This window comes from Sciurus vulgaris (genome assembly GCF_902686455.1).
Source record: "Sciurus vulgaris genome assembly, chromosome: 5".
Taxonomy (NCBI): domain Eukaryota; kingdom Metazoa; phylum Chordata; class Mammalia; order Rodentia; family Sciuridae; genus Sciurus; species Sciurus vulgaris.
In genome coordinates this window covers 167,698,933-167,718,413 of record NC_136465.1, presented here as the reverse complement: position 1 = coordinate 167,718,413, position 19,481 = coordinate 167,698,933, and the positions used below count along the sequence as shown (strand labels likewise).

Below are 19,481 nucleotides of genomic sequence, written 5' to 3'. Positions count from 1 at the left end.
GGCTTGGGGAAGGAATATCGTGGAGGTTCAAGGCCCCGCATGTCATGTCCCCTGAGGAGCCATCTGATTACCAAAATTTCTCTGTGAGGAGCATTTGTCTCTTTTTCTCCACTTACAATTATTTTTGAATCATAATCATTTATTTATGTCCATATGGACTTAGGTTTATTTTATACTTTGATGATAATGCAAGACTCTTTATATTCATTTTGTGAGGTTTATTTTATATTTTATTGCTGTTATTAAATAATTTCATTAAGTCTTCTAACAAACCAATAATAGTTTGGCAGGCAGAACATTTCTCTGGGCATATTTAGACCCCATTACTCCCCGGTACGTAAGAGCACCATATCATGCCCTCTCCGTTGGCTCAGTTAGGAGCATGTGCCCAAGTGCCACGGCCCATCTCTCTGACTCTCTGCCTTTGCTTGCCCTGTGGGGACAGAGTGACATCTAGGAGGCCTGGCCAGTGTGTAGGTCCCTGCCATTCAGCAGGTGTTCACTGCACACCTGTGATGAGCCGGGCGTGGGTTGTTCAGCAGTGAATGAGGCAATGCAGACCTTTCCAGGAGTTTATATCCCAGTGCGGAATGCAGGTGTCACACAGAACGGCTGCTCCAGCCATCGCAGGACGCAAAGTGAGCCGTGAAGAAGGCAGAGCAGGGGAAGGGGAGAATGGCTGGCATCTGTACTGCCAGGTCGAACAGGTCGAAGAGGAGGCCTTGCCCTCTCCCTCCCACCCCTGGCTTCTCTCTCTCTCTCTGTCTCTCTCTGTCTCTCTCTGTCTCTCTCTCTCTCTCTGTCTCTCTCTCTCTCTCTCTCTGTGTCTCTCTCTCTCTGTCTCTCTGTCTCTCTCTCTCTCTCTCTCTGTGTCTCTCTCTCTGTGTCTCTCTCTCTGTGTCTCTCTCTCTCTGTCTCTCTCTGTCTCTCTCTCTCTCTCTCTCTCTCTGTCCACCCCGGGTTGTAATTACATGACAGTGGATTCATCACACGTGTTTGCAGGAGCACGAGCTGTAACTTGATCAACCTCACTCCCTGGAACCTTCCTTCTCCCCCCTCATCCCTCCCACCTCCCCAGATCTACTTGCTCTTCTCTTCTTCCTTTTATTAATGCTGTTTTTATTTTAATAAGTGCATCTAACAGAGATGCAGGACTCAGTGTGCGGCATTCCTACGTGGATGTACACGATCTGCTGGTTGGTTGCCGGCACCCTCCCCTGCCCTCTCGTCCTCTTCATCCTCCTCCTCCATCCCCTTCCTCCACTCTAAAGGTCTGCTGTCCATTTTCATGAGTTTCTCCTTCATGTCTGTCTGTCTGTCTCTCTCTCTCTCTTCCTCATCTGAGAGAAGCAGTTGATCCTTGACTTTCTGAGACTGGCTTGTCACTTAGCGTAATGCCCTCCAGTCCCTGCCCCCGTTCACTTTTTGAATATTTCAAACTTACTTGTCTTCCTGCCTCATTTTCTCATCCCCCGAGACTCTGTAATTGCACTACGTTCTAGAACTCTGTGGTGTACAGAGTCCCTACCGCTCTCTCTCAATGCTCCACAGAAGGATTCCGCCGACCATCTTGCTATGGTGCCGGTGCCAGAACTCGGCCCTGTGTTTGTAGGAAAGGTCAGGAGTGACTGCTCGGTCAGCCTGAGTCACGTGTGCTTCGGGCAGGTTGGGCAGGGCCGTTTGCTCACTGGGAGAAGGAAGCGCCCACCTCTGCAAGGGGAGGATGCAGAGCAGACAGAAGCACCAGGTGCCCCTGCAGAAGGTGCCTGCTTGGAGCAGCTGCCCCTCGCTGGGCTCCCAAGCGGTGACTCAGATGGCGCCCACCCCCAGGCGCCACTGACATCCAGCCAACTGGCAGCACTAGGAACCCAGCTGCTTCTTGGGGGCCTTGCTGAAATCCTCAAGTGGAGACCCCAAGCCTGACTGCAGGGTGGCATCTGCCCCCACACCCTCCCATCCCCAGGAGGACACCCTGGGGATTCTGCAGATGAATTTAGTTTTAGTAATGAATTCCACAGAGACAGGAAGAGGACACCGGCTGGTCGTCATTCACAGATCTCATATTGGTTGTCTGCAGAGAAGCTGCGCTAAAAACCAGCCATCGAGGATACTCATGTGGCTTGGGTCCCTTCTCCCTTTCCCGTGATTGGGGCTCTATGGGGAATTCTTCACAGTAGCATAATCCAGTTCAAAGGGATTTTCACCCCCATTTGACAGCAACAGGAAAAGTAGCAAAGAGGAAAGAAAAGAAACCCCAAAACCACTGCAGCTGGAGACTCTGGCTGGAGCTGCTCAGGGCTAGGGACCCTCCCAGGCTGAGTCTTTCCAATGGCATTCATTTTCCTGTTGCCATGGTTTTCCTCTTCCCAACCTCTCCCTCCCCCGGCAGAGAAAAGTGAGAAATGTTTCAGAAGACAGAGCAAGAAACGGTGGGCTTCCAGACGGGGCCTGGGCCTCACACACCGGCCTAAACTTCTCCATTTTCCAGACAAGGAAACAAAATGAGCAGTGAATTTGATCTGCTTTCTTCTCCTTTCCTGGGTGAGGATGCATTTTTGTCTGGGAAGAATTTTCTTTTTCTTTTTTTTTTTTTCCCTGGGACACACAGAAAAACCAAGATGCAACAAACAGGAACCTGTGTAACAGGAGGTGAAGAATCATGGTACCACGGCAGAGCGTTTGTGCTGGAAGAAAAGTCACTAATAAAAGTCTCGGTATCAAGGACATCGCTTTTCTAGGATACCTGGTAATTGTCAGGATTGGGCAAAGAGGAGGAAGTTTGGACTAGAAGCTGCAGTAGTTAATGGGGAGAATAAAAAGGCCGGAGTAGATCCACTGGCAGTGGACCCACCTTGGCCCGGCCTCACTTTGCATCCGAGTTCAGTATGAGCTCGTGCAGAGCCTTCCTCCGGAAGAACCTCTCAGTGGAGTACGTTCCAGACAGTTGATTACATGTGTTGAGCACAGATCCGTTCAGGGCTCTTGGTGGGCACCAGCACGGTGGTCCCCCCTTACCCACTGTTTCTTTCTCCATGGCTTCGACTACCAATGATCCAAACATACTAAATGGAAAATCCCAAAAGTAAGTAATCCGTCACTTCTAAATCGCACACAGAAGTCTCCAACTGTCCCACTTCATCCTACCCAGGAAGTAAATCATTCCTTTGTCCAGAGTGTCCACATCTTATACACTACCTGCCCATACTCAATTAGTAGCCATCTTGGTCATCAGATCCACCATCCTGGTACTGCAGTGCTTGTGTTCAGGGGTTATTTTATGGCCCCCAGTGGTGGTGACACAAAGGAGACACCAAGGCATAAAACATGGAAAGACAGATTAACTTAATTCCATGTGGGGATGCTGATGGGCAGACGGGAAATTACAGCGCACACAGGGACCAGCGCTGTCTGTGGTTTTAGGCTTCTCTTGAGGGTCTTGAAATGGGGCACTGCCATGATAGCTCCTCCAAAGAAAAAGAACCAACAGGAGAAATAACTATACTTTCACTCCCTGAAGAGATTTCTTACGAAAAACCGGATTCTGAGATTGTGGAGGCTGAGAGTCTACAAGCTAGAGACTAGGTAGACTGTGTCCAACCTCAAATAGGCAGAAAAAAGGGGGGGCAAACTCTCTTCCTTGCCTTTAGTTTTATCCAGGCCCTCAGTGGATTGGATGATAGACATAACAAACATAAAGGCAGGTGGCGAAGGCCACCTGCTGTCCAGAATCCACTGATTCGGATGCCAGTCTCATCTGGAAACACTGAGTCAGCTATCTGGACACCCCATGATCCAGTCAAGTGGACACATGAAATGCATCATCAACATCGTCACCTCCTTTGTCCATCGATCCTCTTAGCAGGTTGGGAAACAGAGGGTCCACTGCGTTGATTTGTTGGATGACAGCACTGGGGAGACCCAGGAGTAGAACTGGAAGCCGGTGCTTCTGATCAGGGCCCGGCTCCCTGCCTGGTGACACTATCCAACCTCTGTCAGTCCCACCTGGAAGTGTTTTCTTCCTGAATAGCCCCCCTGAAGGTCTCCTTGAGATCTGACCAGGGGGAGCCCTGCTGGTGGCCAGGCGTCTCTGGGCTGTGTTGTCTGCACTCTCCCTGGCCTGGTCCCTCCGGCTCTGGGACGGTCTGCAGTTCCTTATTTAAAATCTTGTCTCTTATCCTCCTTCTCCCCACAGAGATTCAGTTCTCATCCAGCTTCCTAGTTGGTACGGCGACGGTTTCATGAGGTCTAAACCAGATTTCTTTTGTAATTGAACACACGCGATATGTCTTCATGTCTCTATTTGTCAGGGTCCTCCAGAGAGACAGAGCAAATCGGATATATATAGATAGATGAGAGGGATTTATTAGGGGAATTGGCTCACACAATTATGCAGGCTGAGAAGTCCTACCACAACAGACTGTCTGCAAGCTGGAGCCCCGGGATGCTGGCGCGTGGCTCAGGACACAGAGGAAGGCTTCAAACCAGGGACGCTGGCGATGTCACTCCCAGCCCCAGGCCGACGGTCTAGAATATAGGGGCCACTGGTGTGAGTCCTGGGGTCCCCAAGTTGGGAGTCTGGGGTTCTCATGCCCAAGGCAGAAGAAGAGAAGGGAATCCCAGCTCAGGGGAGATAAGAAGCAGCCTTTGTTTTCTGTCTGGGCTCGGGCTGATGGAACGGCGCCCTCCTGCAGCCAGAGCGCATTGTCCCCACTCGGTCCACTGGCTCACACGCCCATTTCTCCCAGACTCTCTCTAGCCGTCCTTAATCCAGTCGAGCTGACAACTAACATTAGCCTCACCGTGTCGTGGCTGCATCGGTCCTGATCGTGACCACTCTGCAGGGTGGCCGCTGCCGCACCCCTCCCCAGGCGAGGGCCACCTTCCAGGTGCTCGGCCACCTGGTGTAGGTCACAGGTCACACGGCCGACGGGCACCACAGCGGGTCTGGCTGGGAGGTTAGTGTGCTCATTCTTTTCCACCAGGAATCCGAATCCCAACAGTGGCAAGTCCTGACGGAGACCTCAGGAGAGCACTGTCTTCTCTTTCAAGTGCCAAACGAATGGGTACCAGGGAGCTGAAACTCCTCCTAGAAACAATGGCAAGCTTGGTGGCCCTTCAACAAAGAAAAGGCGACTCTGTTTCTCTATTCTGAAGCCACTTCAGTCGGTCTTTTATACTGATCTGCTGTTGACAGACAGAATGTGGGGATTATTGAGAACGTTGTCATCGTGATTTCTATTCTTGAACTAAAAGGCAGCTATTGAATACTAACTATCTGCCAGGCACTGTGGCACTCAAAAAGAATAATAAGTCATGCTCTCTGCCAGCCTAGAAATTCACTTTCCAATGCTTCCAGGTGCAGGCATGTAAATAAATAATTACAAGAGCATGCGATGCGCTCTCTAATAGAGTTAACTGCAAGAGTCTAGGGAATACTAAGGAAGGACCCAGCATCCCCCCCCACCGGATGTTCTGTTAGGAATGCTTACAATGAGAATCAGAAAACACAACTTTTGGTGGCTTAATATAAAATAGGGGGTTTGAACTTCTCAACTAAAAATTCTGGAATAGGCAGCTATAGACTTTGGTTCATAAGTCAGCAAGGTGTTGACCTCTCTACCTCATAGACACAGGATGGCTATCATGGTTCCAGTCATTACATCTCTCCTCATGACACAAAGATGGGTGATGTGGGAGGAGGATGTCACTGGCTACGTCTGACCCTTGGTATTAGGAATCAAATGCTTCTCCGTGTAACTTTTTGGGAAACTGTAGCTGCAAGGGAGTCTGGGAAATCAAAGACTAGGATCTTTATGATTAACTTCTACCTTAAATGGATCATGATCCACTCACAGGGACTGGGGACATTGCAACTACAAACAAAATTGGTGTTTTGTTAGGAATACAGAGTGGAGTGGGGAGAGAGACCTGCTAGGAGGTGACCTTCTGCCACAGTGTTCAAGGAAGTCTTTCCAGAAACTCTGCATTTGAGCGCAGCCTTGAAGGTCAAACAGCAGAGAAGGGAGGGTATGGGGGGCGGTGAGCATTTGCAAAGGCAGAGTCCTGAAAGACAAGGTCAAGAGCCACCAGGAATGCCTTGTACCAGAGATCATGCTGGGATTGTAAGTGGGAGCTGGTCCGCGGCAGGCCGAACCACCAGGCGGAAGAGAAGTTGCTCTCTGTGGACCATCGAGAGTCCTGGGGGGCTTAAGACAGACGCCCATTTTCCAATCCCCCATCCTAACCCGGAGGAGATGAAATCTGTGTTCTGATTCACCTGGTGTTTGCACACCGGCTCTGATTTCTCAGCTTTCACACCATGAATTCCTATTACGAGCCCTCTGGGGCCTGAGTACTCCCGAAGCCGGGTTTGGGCTGGACTCCTTCCATGGCCTCGTCCTTGTGCCAAGGTCTTGTGTCTACCTTTGAACTGCTTTCTTCTGCACCCTTGATGGATGATAGAGTTTCTGGTCTCCACTTTAATATCATTGATGTCTGCTGTCTTCCCAGATGACGTTTGGGTTTCCTGGACAGTAATCAATTTCTGTCAGTTTTCTCCAGCTCGCAAAAGGCTGACTCCAAGTCTGCACATAGACTTGGCCTTTACAGACATTTCCCACCCAACCGATGGCACCCATGGGGCCCCTGAGGCCGGACAGCTCCTGCAGCTCACCTGGCCACCCCTGTGCCTCACTCCCTGCTTCCTGCTGGGCTGCAGGCTCAGCTCAGGCTTCTGGGAAGTCCCAAATTGCCTCGCAGCCTTATTGTCCAAGGGACGGAGAGAGGTTTCATTTCTGATTCTGTCATCTTCTATAAATATCTGGAAACAGTTATTTCGTGGTTACGGATACAGAAAAATAAGAGACACGGGTTCCTAATGTCTCTCTCTGCCTGGGTTCCAGTTATGCTGTCTGCTTTCTAACTGTAGCTTGGAGCAGTTTGCTAAACTTTACTCACCTGGAAAGTGGCATTCTGAGCCCGTCACTTGCCTCGCAGAGTGTGCAAACTGAGCTGGAACAAGTCATGTGCTCAGAGCAGACTTCAGCACACAGTGGGCATCTAATGTGTGATGTGAGCGGCTAATTATTATTGTGGTGTGATGGGCCTGGGATCATGGAGTGAGCTACAATAGGCCCTCATCTCCCGTGAGCAGACCTGGCTACACTCAGCAGCCTCCCTCCAGAGTCTATTTCGGGCGCGTTCTCTGGTGTCGTCAATCTCAGGTGTGACAGCTTGTCAGTATCTGCCTTCTGCACTGCCAGCTTGCTGCCCCCAAGCCAGCCGTGATGGGTGATTGGTCCCTTAAGGAATCGGGAAGTGACATTTCTCACTAGTCAGAAGGCACTGATTTAAACCATCAGCAGCAGAGTCCTGAGTCAGCATTCCGAGTCGGGAGTGTGGTTTAGGGGAAGGAGCCAGAAGTGGCCTCAGCCTGCACCTCTGCCGTGTGACTCTGGGAACAACTCTGGGCGTTGGTTTCTTTGCACTTAAAGTGGCCCCACCCAAGGAAAAAAGCCACTAACAACTCTCTTTAGAGGCACCTACCATGCTCAGCATGGCTGGTCCCTCTCTTTCTCCAAGTTGTGAGTTCCAGAAAGAGAACATCTTGTGTTCATTGCTGCACTGACACCCCCCGGTCAGTGCCTGACGCCTCCTTGGTGCTCATTTGGGTATTTATTGAATGAAGGAATGGTGTAGAAGAGAGAAAAGGACTTGAGAGCCAGTCAGACCTCATTATGCTTGAGGCCTGACCAGCCACTCGCTTAGTGACACTCTGCTAGTCTGACCCTCAGACTCATCATCTGTAAAATGGAATAGTTACAGAAAAAAGCTCACCAGGTGGATTTGAGAATTGAATGTGACAGTTTGTGATGTACGTACATGTACGTGTGTCTATAGGCATGTATTGATGCACACACATCTAGGAAACTGTGAGCTAATGTCCAGCAGGCAATGGGCATTAGAAAAATGAGAGCCATTACTTGTTTCCCTGGAGCCCAGCTCCAGGGAATGATCGGGATGTGTCCCAGTCATGAAAAACTGAAGACCAAAGGCAAATCAGAGACTGCCTCACTAGCTTTGAGCAGGCTTCCCACCGAGGGCAGCGGGTTGCCAAGTGTCTTCTGCAGCCCCTCTTCTTGCCCGTGAGCTCCCAGTCCTTCCATCTGGTTTGCTTTTGCCGGTGCTTGTAATCCAGCCGCACACTCACCTACAGCCAATACGCACCAGGTCACTAGACACATACCAAGCAGGGGCTGGCACGATGGGCAGGGGAGGGCTGAGGTGGGTGGGACCCTGGGTCTTTGTCCCAATGCTGGCCTGGCATAAACCCACCCCAGGACCTTGGGTAGGTCCCCTCTCCTCTCTGACCTCACTCTCCCCTTCTGTGACATGCTCAAGAACCCTGGGTTCAGGGTTTCACGTGGGCTTGGAGAATCAGCCCGCCCCTCACCAGCTGTGCCATGCGGGCAGGTCACACAGAACCTCTAGGACATGGGCAGTAGGCGCAGGTGACCTGTGTGGAGTCTTCAGTGAGCATTGCCTCCAAAGCACCAGGGAGGTGCCAGGTGGCACCCATCAGCTCTCCTCCTGGCTTGGCAGGTGGAGAGCACCAAAGTCACTCGAAATGGAGACATGACCCCGCTGGGCATGGGCCACACCAGCCCCCGTGCAGTGACTTCAACCTGTGCCCAGGGTCTTCTCATACCTGAGTGGGCGTCTTCTCAGGGGACTCTTCTCTGGTCCCCTTAGAGAGGAAGAAAATCGAATGTTTCCCCTTCAGGCTTCCCTGAGATCCCGGCCTCCCCAGCTAGCCTCCTTCAGGTCTGCCGTCCCTCCCTGCAGCCTCCTGAGCTCCCGGAGCTTCCTCCCTGTGGCTGCAGGGTCATCCTGCTGGCAGGAGGGAGGGAGGAGGGCAGACGCTAATCTTTGAGGGGAAGGAGAACCACGTTTATGGAGCCACCCTGACATGCAGGCTGTGAGCGGGCAGAGGGAGGTGACCTGGCTGCAGACCCTCCCAGATAGGATGTGGCTGGAGGTGGGAGCCGGGAAGTGAATGACCTGGACAGGCCCTGTTCCTTTCCTCAGTGCCTCGGGCCACTGTGACAAAATGCCATAAACTGAGTGACCTGCGACCAGTAGATGTTTGTGTTTCACAGTTCTGGAGGCTTGGAAGCCCAAGGTCAAGGTGTGGCAGACCTGGGATCGCACAAGGGCCCACTTCCTGGTTCACAGATGGCCCCTTCCTGGTGTGTCCTTGTGGCTGGGGAGTGGGTCGCATCAGACCCTGACCCCTTCTATATAATCCTGTATAAGGGCTCTTCCCTCGTGGCTCAGCCACCTCCCAGGGGCCCTCTCCCCTAATACCACGACTTTGGAGGTTGCCTGATCATCAGCGTATGAGTGTAGAGGGCTTACGCATATGCAGCTCATTGCTGGTGTGCTAGTCCAGCCCCCACGGGGAGGCAGTGAGAGGCCTGCCTCTGGCAAGGGCCTCTGTGCTACCTCATCCCATGGCAGAAGGCAAAAGGACAAGAGAGAAGCACAGAGAGGGAGAAGGAGAGAGGGGGAGAGGGAGCGACCACCATGACCAGGGCCACCATCACAGGGTAACCCCTTGGGGTGCCTCCCTGGCTCTTCTGTTCCTCTCTGTGACCTCCCTCACCTGAACCCACCCTCCCTGTGCATGTAGCCCTCTGCTCCACCCCATCCTCAGGTCTGCTGCAAGAGTCCTGAAGTGTGGGTCCACCCATCAGTCGCGACTTTTCTTAGTAAATTTCTTCTACATGTCCTGCCTGCACAGGGCCCTGTGCATCCAGCTGGGGGCCAGCAGAGGTGCAGCCGTGGAACTGGTGGAGTCAGGCTGGTGGGGTGCCAAGCCTAATTCCCTGTGACCCTGGGCCAAGGGTGGAATTGTTCTGCGCCTCCGCTTCCCCGTCTGTATGTGGCGCTGTTCGCAGTGCTGCCCCACGGGCTGTATCAAAACCTTCAGACCAGTGCTCCGTAGCTCATAGTGATTATAAGTAATGATGATGATCAATCCTAGGAACAAATGCCGCTGCATATTAATAATTAAAGAGCTTGGTGCAGTTTTAATACGCATTAAATATTCTATCAATTTTCACTTGCCTTTTCCCAAATGTTGTGTGTGCGTGTGCAGATCTTGTCTTTCCGATGAAATCAGAAACAGTGCCACCAAGGCCTCGTTTCTCAGCTGGAAACCACAACTGATTCACGCGCGGCTCTGGATTTACCCCTCCCGCCCTCCACAGTGATCTTCTCCCTTACAGTCCGAGTGCTCGTCCTAAGACCTGAAATTAGCAGTTTCCCCTTCACCGTCTGCACTGGCTACGATCTGGATCGGAACGGGGCCTCCGAGGTGCAGGGCGTCAGCCTGGCCAAGCGCTCGGCCACCTCTCTCACCCATGCACCTGTCCCGGGTGCTCCAGCTTCAACACACGGCCTCCCCTCAGGCCTCCTCTCTGCCCTGCCTCCCCTGAAACCGCATGTCCACTCCAGAGCTGCTGCTGCTTCTTGCTCTAACCCTCTTCTGTGGACGCCTCTCTCCAGCAGATCACGGGCATGCCACCAGCAGCCCCCAGGGTCCCCTGAACCCCTCCCCGCCCAGCACACTGTGGGTGCTAAATGGTCAGAGCCTGTGTTCATTGAGCACCTTAATATCTATGAAGTCCCTGAGATAAGCATCACCCAGAGCCCAAACTGAAGGCAGAGACCACACCAATTTCATCTTTAAAATGGTAGCTAGACATAAAGTGTTCACTCGCGAGACCCAAATAAAACAAACAGACAATTTCAGAGAAGTCCCCACCCCAAGAGCTGAAGGAGCAGAGGGAAGAGGTGGACTCCCTAAGGCTTGCTTCTCCTGGGTGGGTCACCTGCTGGGTCAGAGGCAGCATATCTGGGCAGAGAAGAGAGGGGGACCAGGCACACCTGAGTGTCACAAAAGCTGCCAGTGGGACTGAGCTGCTGCTAGAGGGGGGAATTGTGGCTGCCAGGGAGAGGACAGGGCGCCAGGGGGGTGCTCCCTCCTGCAGCACCTCGGTCTCCCTGTGTGGTGGCACCACGGGTTTCCGGTACCCAGAGAGGGTAACGAAATAAGTGGCACAGGCAGGGGCCAGGCATGTTCCCGTTTCCCAGATGAGGAAACTGAGACACAGAGCGATTGGGTGATGTGTGCCAGCGTAAATGGCCCCCTGGAACCGTCAGGTCTGGAACCCAGGCCTGAGGGCTCCCGCCGCTCTCCGCTGCTGCTCTGTAGAGGTTGGATGGATGAGTGGAAGAGTGAGTGGCAGCCCCGGGAGGTGCCGGCCCCCCTGACTGCCCCCTCGCTGCCCCCAGGTCATCCACTGGAACTCCCCCAAGAAGCTGCGGGTGAAGAACAAGCACGTGGAGTTCTTCCGCAACCTCTACCTGACCTTCCTGGAGTACGACGGCAACCTGCTGCGTCGGGAGCTCTTCGGCTGCCCCAGCGAGGCCGACGTCAACAGCAGGAACGTGAGTGGCCTTCTGTCCTCCGCGGAAGACCCGCGGCAGGGGCCGGGGCGGGTCCGGCTCCGGTGAGGCCGAACCTGCCGCCCGGCCGCCCTGCAGCCAGGGTACAGTGGCTCGTGGGTGGATCCCTTCCATGCGGGTGGCTGCGGGTCCAGGAGGGGACGTCCGCCAGATGCGTGGGTCAGCGAGTTTGCACGCAGAACCAGCAGAACCACCTGGGAAAGGGCAGGCGAATTGTCACCTACGGCCAGAAAGCTCCCTGGTCTTTGTGGGCGGGGCCCCTTCCTGGGACACCCAGGATTCAGACCTGGGCAGTGCTTGGGAGGACGGGCACAGGAGATTTCCACAGGTGTGCCTTCTTCAGGGTTAGGCACTGGTGAGGACAGAGTTAGGTGAGTAGTCGCAGGCATAGCTGACACCTGTCGCTTTTTCCTGTCTCTTTGCTCTTTATGATTTTATGGTATGTTGTATCTCACTTGGTGCTCAGAGAGACCCTCTTTTACAGTTGAAGCAATAGCAAAACTGAGAGGCAAAGCAGATTGCCCATGGGCACACAGCAAACCAGGAGCCAAGTTGAGACTGATCCTCAGCTCTAAGGATAAGGGGAAACTAAGAATATGGAACAGCAGTTAGCAGATACTTAGCTAACTTGGATTTGGCTCTGGTCCCTTCCAGTTACCACCTGTGACCTCAAACACCTCTGTGACCCCTCTGTGCCTCAGTTTCTTCAACTGTCAGATGAAAATTAAAAGCTTTTTTTAGGGATGTTTTAGGAATAGTCAAGCCAGGCACAGTGGTGCATGCCTGTAATCCCAGTGGCTCAGGATACCGAGGCAAGAGGCTCAGGAATTTGAAGTCAGCCTCAGCAAGTTAGTGAGGCCCTAAACAACTTAGTGGGACCCTGTCTCTAAATGAAATATAACAAAGAGCTGGGGATGTGGCTCAGTGGTTAAAGCAACCCTGGGTTCAATCCCCAGTGCAAAAAAAAAAGCCAAGAAATCGCATGTCAAACAGCTAGCTCAGTGTCTGCCATATGTTAGATGCTCAGTAAATACCTGCTTCCTGCTCTTCTTGAACCTGGGCATCAGACCCAGAAGTGATTGGTTCACTCAGTCCACAATCATTTGTGGAGGGTCTTCTACTGACTCTAATCACTTTCATAGCGGGAAAGATCAGTGTCCCCTGCTTTTGTGTTACTCATGTCCTAGTGGAAGAGACAAGATTAATAACAAAGTCAGGAAAAATTAGCAGCTAGTGGTGGGTGCTACCTGGCTATAGTCTAGTTAAAACTTGGGCATCTCTGTTGGTTGAGGGTCCCAGGAGGTGTTCTATGAGGAGGTGATGTTTAATCTGAAACCTGAATGACAAGAAAGAGCTAAGCAGGGCAGAGCAAGGAAAGTGCTTTGCAGGTGGAAGAAGTAGCTGGTGCAAAGGCCCTGAGGCAGAGCAGGTTTGAGGAGCAGAAGGGTGGCCAGTGTGCCTAAGGTCTAGGGGGGAAGAAGAGGATCAGGCGGGCAGGAACCACATTGGAAGGAAATGGAAACAGTTGAAGAAGGAGAATTTTGATTTTTTTTACTACAGTCGTCATTGTTTCTGTAGTTATTTTGGATGTTCTGAGAATTCTTTTAGATTCCCAGTGGTGGGAGAGGGTGACAGAAGGTACAGAGGCTTGTGTCACCTGGATTTTTATCAGGACCATGCTGGTCACAGTGCCACCCTTGCTCCGTGACTTGGCCTCCAGGTCACAGTGAAGTCACAGCCAGCTCTGACCCTTCCCTCCCTCATTGTAGAAGCCTTCTTGGGTGATGGAGGAGAGAAAGTCATTAAGTGCTCAGCACTTACAGGTTCAGAGAGCGTTGAGAGACTTTGACAAACACTGTGTTCCCTGGGTTTTCCTACCGGTTCTCTGCTCAATCGGTATCTGTCATCGTCATCAATATTTGAGTGTCCGCGTGGCACTTTTCTCCAAATGCTGAATGAAAACTCTTTTCTTACCTTCCTTCCCCTCCGTGGTGGAGGCTGACCTCAAAGCCTCGCAGAAGGAAGCCATCCGGTCACCGCCCGTATGGGCGGCTTCTCAGGGCGCGCTGCTCGGTGCCCTCTGAAGCAGGACCCCCTCTGGAAGTGACTTGCCAGCTTCTCCTGCCGTCTCCTTCCCCCGAGGGGTCACAGGGTGAAGCCACCGGGTCTCTCTTGGAGTCCGTGACTGCATGTGTTCGCCCATGACAGTCAGACTGGGCATTGCGCAGGGCACTGGGTTGACCTGGGAACCGGACCCAGTCCCTGCATGAAAGTTGCCATTTAACACCCCCCAGAGAAGCCGAGAGGAAGGACTGTCCAGGTCTGGGAGGGCCGCGGACAGCAGTGTGGCCTTCCTCGAGCGCTCCCTGTGGTTGTCATCCCAGCCTGGCCCCCTTGACTCCCGCGCAGGAGTGACAGCCGCTCTCTGCATGCCAGGCCCCGTCCTGGGCTGTGTGCTGCTGTCCCACTGCCCCGAGCACCTGCCCCTGGGCTCACATGTCCCAGTGTACAGCAGCAGAAACTCCTCTACCCCTCCTGAAGTCACCCTGTAAGTCACTTTCTGTCACCTGCGTATTTTCTTTCCATCAGAGCACACACTTTATCTTAGTTCATGTATTTGTTTCCTAGTTGTCGTCCCCCCCAAATAAAACCAATATACCAGTCTCCTAAATGGGAGACTGTGCTCCTTTGGGGTTCCCTCCCCTAGAGTAGAGCTAAGTATATAATAAATATTTACTGAATGAACATAGTGAGCAAATTTTAAAAAGAAGTGCCAGGTAAAGGGAAAGCAGATAAAGGAGTAAAGAACCAAAAAAAGACGGAGGCCGGGCTCAGGGCAGTGTGGGCTTTACCCTGTCGGTGGGAGGAGCCGCCAGCAGGTTTTAGGCAGGTGGATTTGCATTTCAGAAGCATCAGTGCAGAGACCTCAAACAACACCCAGAGGCCATTGCCCCAGCCCAGGGGCAGAGACGACCTTGGGGCTCTGACCTTGGGCAGCAGCAGCGGGAATAGAGGGAGCAGATGGACCAATTTGTGGGTTCTAAGAACAGAGGAGTAGGTGCGCTCATAAATCAAACAGCAGGCCCCAGTGCCCGGTCCAGGCAGATGTCTCCACTGGCTAAATGGACCAGCAGTGGCAGGAGCTGGGCAAGGAGAGGGTCTGGACATAGCGCTCCTGGAGCCCCGGGTCTGCAGGGAGCTCCGCCACCTGGTCCTCCAGCGCTGTCTGCAAACACAACCAGAGGGAACGGGGCGATCTTGGATGGGCCTCAAAGCCAGATGCTCCCGACTCTGGGAAGAGGTCATGAGAGCCGATGCAAATGCACAGATGGTGGCCAGTCTGGAAGCTCCTCGTGGGACCTCAGGTTCCAGATGGAAGCAGGTTCCCAGGGCAGAGGGTCGAGGTCTCTAGATTCATTCATCTGCTGGGCCGACATTCATTCAAACCAGCCCCAGCCACAGGGCAGGAAGCATTGCAGATTGAAATCCCCCTGAGAGATGCAGACAGGCAGGGGTTGCCATGCGGTGGGACAGGGACAGGATGGTGGCCAGGCTCTGAGAGCGTGAGAAGGGCATTTCACATAACTGGAAAGAGAGGGGCACCATGGAAGGCTTCCTGGAGGAGGCCAGATTTGGAGAATGAGCAGGTGGAGTGAGGTTCTGGAGGCTGTGGAGGGTGGGCTCATGGGAGGAGGGGGCAGCACGCCAGCGGAGACCAGAGGTGAACATAAGTGTGGCATATTTAAGGATGCTTTAGGAGTGCAGACTCCCATGACGGCGGGTGACAGTCGGGAAGGGCCTCGGGAGTTCGTTGCCGCTGTCCTCCTTCGGTGGGGAGGTGATGGTGATGACGTTCAGGGCGCGCTTGTGCTGGTGACCTGCACCCATGACCTCAGAGAAGTCACCCACATACTCTGAGCCTCGGGTTTACCATCTGATGAATGGGCACAGTGAAGCCTCTGTCCTGGTGTCTCATGGGTAATCTACACAGAATCATCCATAAAGGAGGACGGACATTGCAAACAGCTGAAATGTGAGGAGTGGGGCCCATCGCTGGGCCTCTGATTGGGCTACTTCCTCTAGGACCAGACGGTTTGGTCTGGAGGCAAACAGGCGCCACCAGCGGTGGAGATGACAGCTGCTGGTGGGACACAGCCTCTCCTGTCCCGTAGCTTGTCTGGAGGTCTCTCCTGGAGCCAGTGAGTTAATTTATGTAACGCAGCAGGCGCTCAGGATGCATCTGCTACTCTAAGTTGCTTGAAGGAGGGATGGGGACTGAGTCCAGGCCTTGGCGTTTCTCTCCCTGTTCCTCAGCAGTCCCTTCCCTCGAGCATATCCAAGAAGCCCCGGGACTCCAGGGGACGCAGTCAATAGTCGCAGATGTTCTCCACCCCTTCTCCATTCAAAATCCATCCATAGCATCCTGCCCAGCTCATATCTGGCTGTGCTAGAACCCTCCTGCGCACAGGGAGCTCACCACCTCCCACGGCAACACCCCCTGCAGCCCACGAGCCCCCAGATGCTCAACCACCCCACCTCGTGTTGACTTGAAGTCTTCCCCAGTCTAAGGGGCTCATTAACCTGAGTCCCGTCCTCTGGAGCAATAATGAGTAAGGACACCCCACCCTTGTCCCTGACGGCCCATCCTGGCCCTGGTGGAGAATGTCTCTGTGGGGCTTGTCATTCTGAAACGTGCAGATTCCCCAAGCATCTATTTGCAAAGTGATGCTGCGTTACCAAGAAGCCTTACTGCACCCAAGAAAGTTTCCAGATAAGGGAAGCTGACCTTGCTAAGTGCACACCCACTAAAATAGATAGGTTTTAACACATTCGGTGGGAGTCTTGTTAGTAACCACACTCCTTTTTGATGACTAAGGTGGCACTAGGTAGGCCAGAGGAGGGAGGATGCTGTTTATCCTGGCAGGAAATGTCCGGGGACCACTTGCTGATTGTTCTGCAGATTCCTTTCTGACAGCTGTCACTTTGAGTTTATCATCTCCAGGAACAGCCCTTTCTGGGCTCACTTCCTTGTTCATCCTCCTGATGGTATCCGCAAAAAGGATAAAACACACGGAGGCATTTATTCGGAAGGACTAATGGTAAAGGGATGATCTGTTATTATGTTAAAAGTTAAATCAGGGTGCATGTCAGTCATCCAAAAAGTGAAAAAACAGAGAGACTGACTGGACACCAGTTTGGAAAATTCAGTGGGTAGAGAATTGTAGTCAAGTCAGCGTCTACAGATAAGAAGAGCCTTCTTACCCCATGGCCGCAGCAGACATCACTAATTGATGACCGCACTCTGTGTCCCTGGGCCCAGGCTGAATCGCCCACGAGCAGCACTCCAGGTTACCAATACTCATCTCCCAGCCATGGCTCAGCACAGAAGCCTGCTGGGGGTCCCTGTCTGTGCTGGGTATTAGTCACTCTAGTCTCCCTGGCGTTATGACAGCTCTGCTTTTCCAAGACCTTTTTCTACTTTCTTCTAGTCTTTGGGAATTGGAGATTTCCTGCAGGGAAAGAGAAAGGGAAATACAGCCATAATCTTCACCACAATGGGAGAGAGGCTTTATGAGTCAAAGCTGGGAGGAGGCGGGTTACTTGCTCAGAGTCACACAACATCTAATGATGGGACCAGCATGGAGACCACTTCTGCCTGATCTAAAGCCACAAGACCAGGACTGTGCTTCACAGGTAGAGAGGTAGCTGCATACTTGGAAGTTGCAGAATGATAACTGCAGGTTATTCGTGGGTTCTCCTGGTTGCTTTACTTAGTTTTCCTTCCTCCTTAGTTAATCCTGCAGGTGCTTATTATTGAGTTCATATTATCTCAGGAAGCACCCCTACCCAGCACACCCTATCCCCCAGGCCTCCTTTCTTCAGTTTTCTTTCTAGCACATACCACCTATCAAAATATTCATGACTTACTAATTTTTTGGATTATTCATCAATATCTTTGAGTGTATAGAAGACTACCTGGCACCTGGTTCCTGCTCAAAAAATGTTGTTGAGTAAATAAACTATAACTGTATTTTCTTGAAGCCTTGGTGATGTGCCAGGAGGATCCCTATATTTGGAATCAGGAAATCTGACCCTGCACGAGGTCTACAATTTGGGGCCTATTCTAGCATTTGGTAAGCCTCAGTTTTCTCACCTGTGAAATGGTCAGTAAGTAAGCCCTCCCAGGCTGTTTTAGGAGAACTGAGGATCAGGGTGGCCAGTGTGCTACTAGCCCTAGGTGGCTATTGTCAGGAGAGTCGAAGGAAAGTTTTGGGGACCTTCCCGACCCGCCACTCTGAAGTCCTGCTGGAAAGGTGGCAGGCCGGCCACCTATGCGCCCTGTTCCCCCATCCTGAGCCCACTGAGGGGAAAAGACAGCAGCATTGCCGAGGCTCAATTAGAAGTTAAAAATAAGACACACGCGAGCAGATTCTATAAACACTCGATGCCGTCACCCAGCGCAGCACCGCCAGGAACAGATGGCTGTGTGGGGACAGCTGTGTCCCAGAGGAACCCTGGAGGAAAACCGGAATGCATTACCGCCTCACGTGCAGGCCGCCTGTCGCCAGCTCTTCAATCATGCAGTGGGCAGCGGGGTCCAGGCTGGACAGCGCCCAGGGCCCTGCGACAGGCCACCCAAGGCTGTGTGCCGGTGACCCTAGGAGCCGTGTTGGTCTCCCGAGCCTGAAGGACCACAGTGTGGCCTCAGTGGCCAGAGCAGGGGAGGAAGGGCAGAGGAGCCAGGGCCAAAAGCCTCCCTGGGCAGAAGCTGGCCTCGGGCTCGCCCCTGGGCGGCTGCCTGGCTGCTGTCCAGCTCCAGCTCCAGCTCCAGCTCCCGCTCGCGCTCAGCCCTCCTGCCTGTCCCTGGGGGCCACCTCCTCAAGCTGGCCGGATGCTCTTCACGGCAGCTCACGCTCCCTTTCTCCTTTTGTCTGACGTCCCCTCCCCAGAGTGACCTCCCCCTTTATTTGTGCCTGAGGTCGGAGGCAGCTCAGAGATAAGACTGACATCTCAGGAGTGCCCAGGTGGGACTGCAGGCCCCCCTCCCAGGCTCCCGGTGGCTCATCTGCAAATGCGAGTGACCGTGATTCCCGCCTGGCTGACTTAAGAGGACTGAGTAAGGAAAGACCGTGGGGAGCTCAGGACATCGTGACACAAAGCACCAGGCCCCTCCCCACCCAAGCTGCGTTTGTGTTAGGATGACACTCATCATTGCTGACCCCTCTGCCTCTCCTAAACCACAGGACCAGTTGAAGTACGGAAACCAGGCTTGGTCCCCATTCCTAGCAGGGGCATAGCGCAAAGTGAGAGCCTATTCATCGTGTGTAATATGTGGATACCTGGGACAGAGGACACATCATGCTTTGTCCCTCCTCCTGGTCTAGGAAGGGCCAGACAAACCTGTCCAAGCCGTCACTGACGAGCCCTGGATGCAGCCTTCCTGTTCCATGAAAGAATGAAAGGGGTTCATGGTGTTTTCTTCTTAAAAAAATCCTATTGAGTTCCTGGAACTTGTTGATTAATACACAAAGCAGACGGCCATACTCTTCCCTCCCCATCGGTGTGATTCAATAAAACGTAACTGCTTGGTAAAAAGCAGAGGGAAGCGCCTGCAGCAGGCTTCCGGAGGGAGGGTCAGAGCCCAGGGTCTCAGCAGATTCCTGTGCCCCGACTCCTCGTCTTTACCACAGACAGCGAGGCCAGCCCTGCCTGTCTCGAACAGATGTGTGGAGGGACAAACGAAGCAGAGGAGAGGAAGGCCACCAACAGGTGACAGTACCTGACGTGTACTATCAGCAACGCTCTTAAGTGTTCATTGACTCTCCAGTGTTCCTATCGATTGCTCCAAGACACCAGCAGGGACAGGAGTCTCAAGAAGAAACAAACAGGTGACCTTGGAGACCTCATTCAGTCCCCTGAACACCCATGAGTGCAGGTGTGCCTGTCAA

The 19,481-nt window shown here is 52.9% G+C and overlaps 1 protein-coding gene across 7 annotated transcripts in view; it reads left to right on the top strand.

The window, feature by feature from the left end:
* The window catches only part of LARGE1 (LARGE xylosyl- and glucuronyltransferase 1), a 493,033-nt gene that overhangs the window by 434,402 nt on the left and 39,150 nt on the right, over positions 1–19,481 (top strand). For all 7 annotated transcript variants that reach the window (XM_079141602.1, XM_079141604.1, XM_079141608.1 and 4 more), the window contains one exon: positions 11,359–11,514. In XM_079141602.1, coding sequence (XP_078997728.1) covers positions 11,359–11,514 — 156 coding nt within the window. The remainder of the gene's footprint in view (positions 1–11,358; positions 11,515–19,481) is intronic.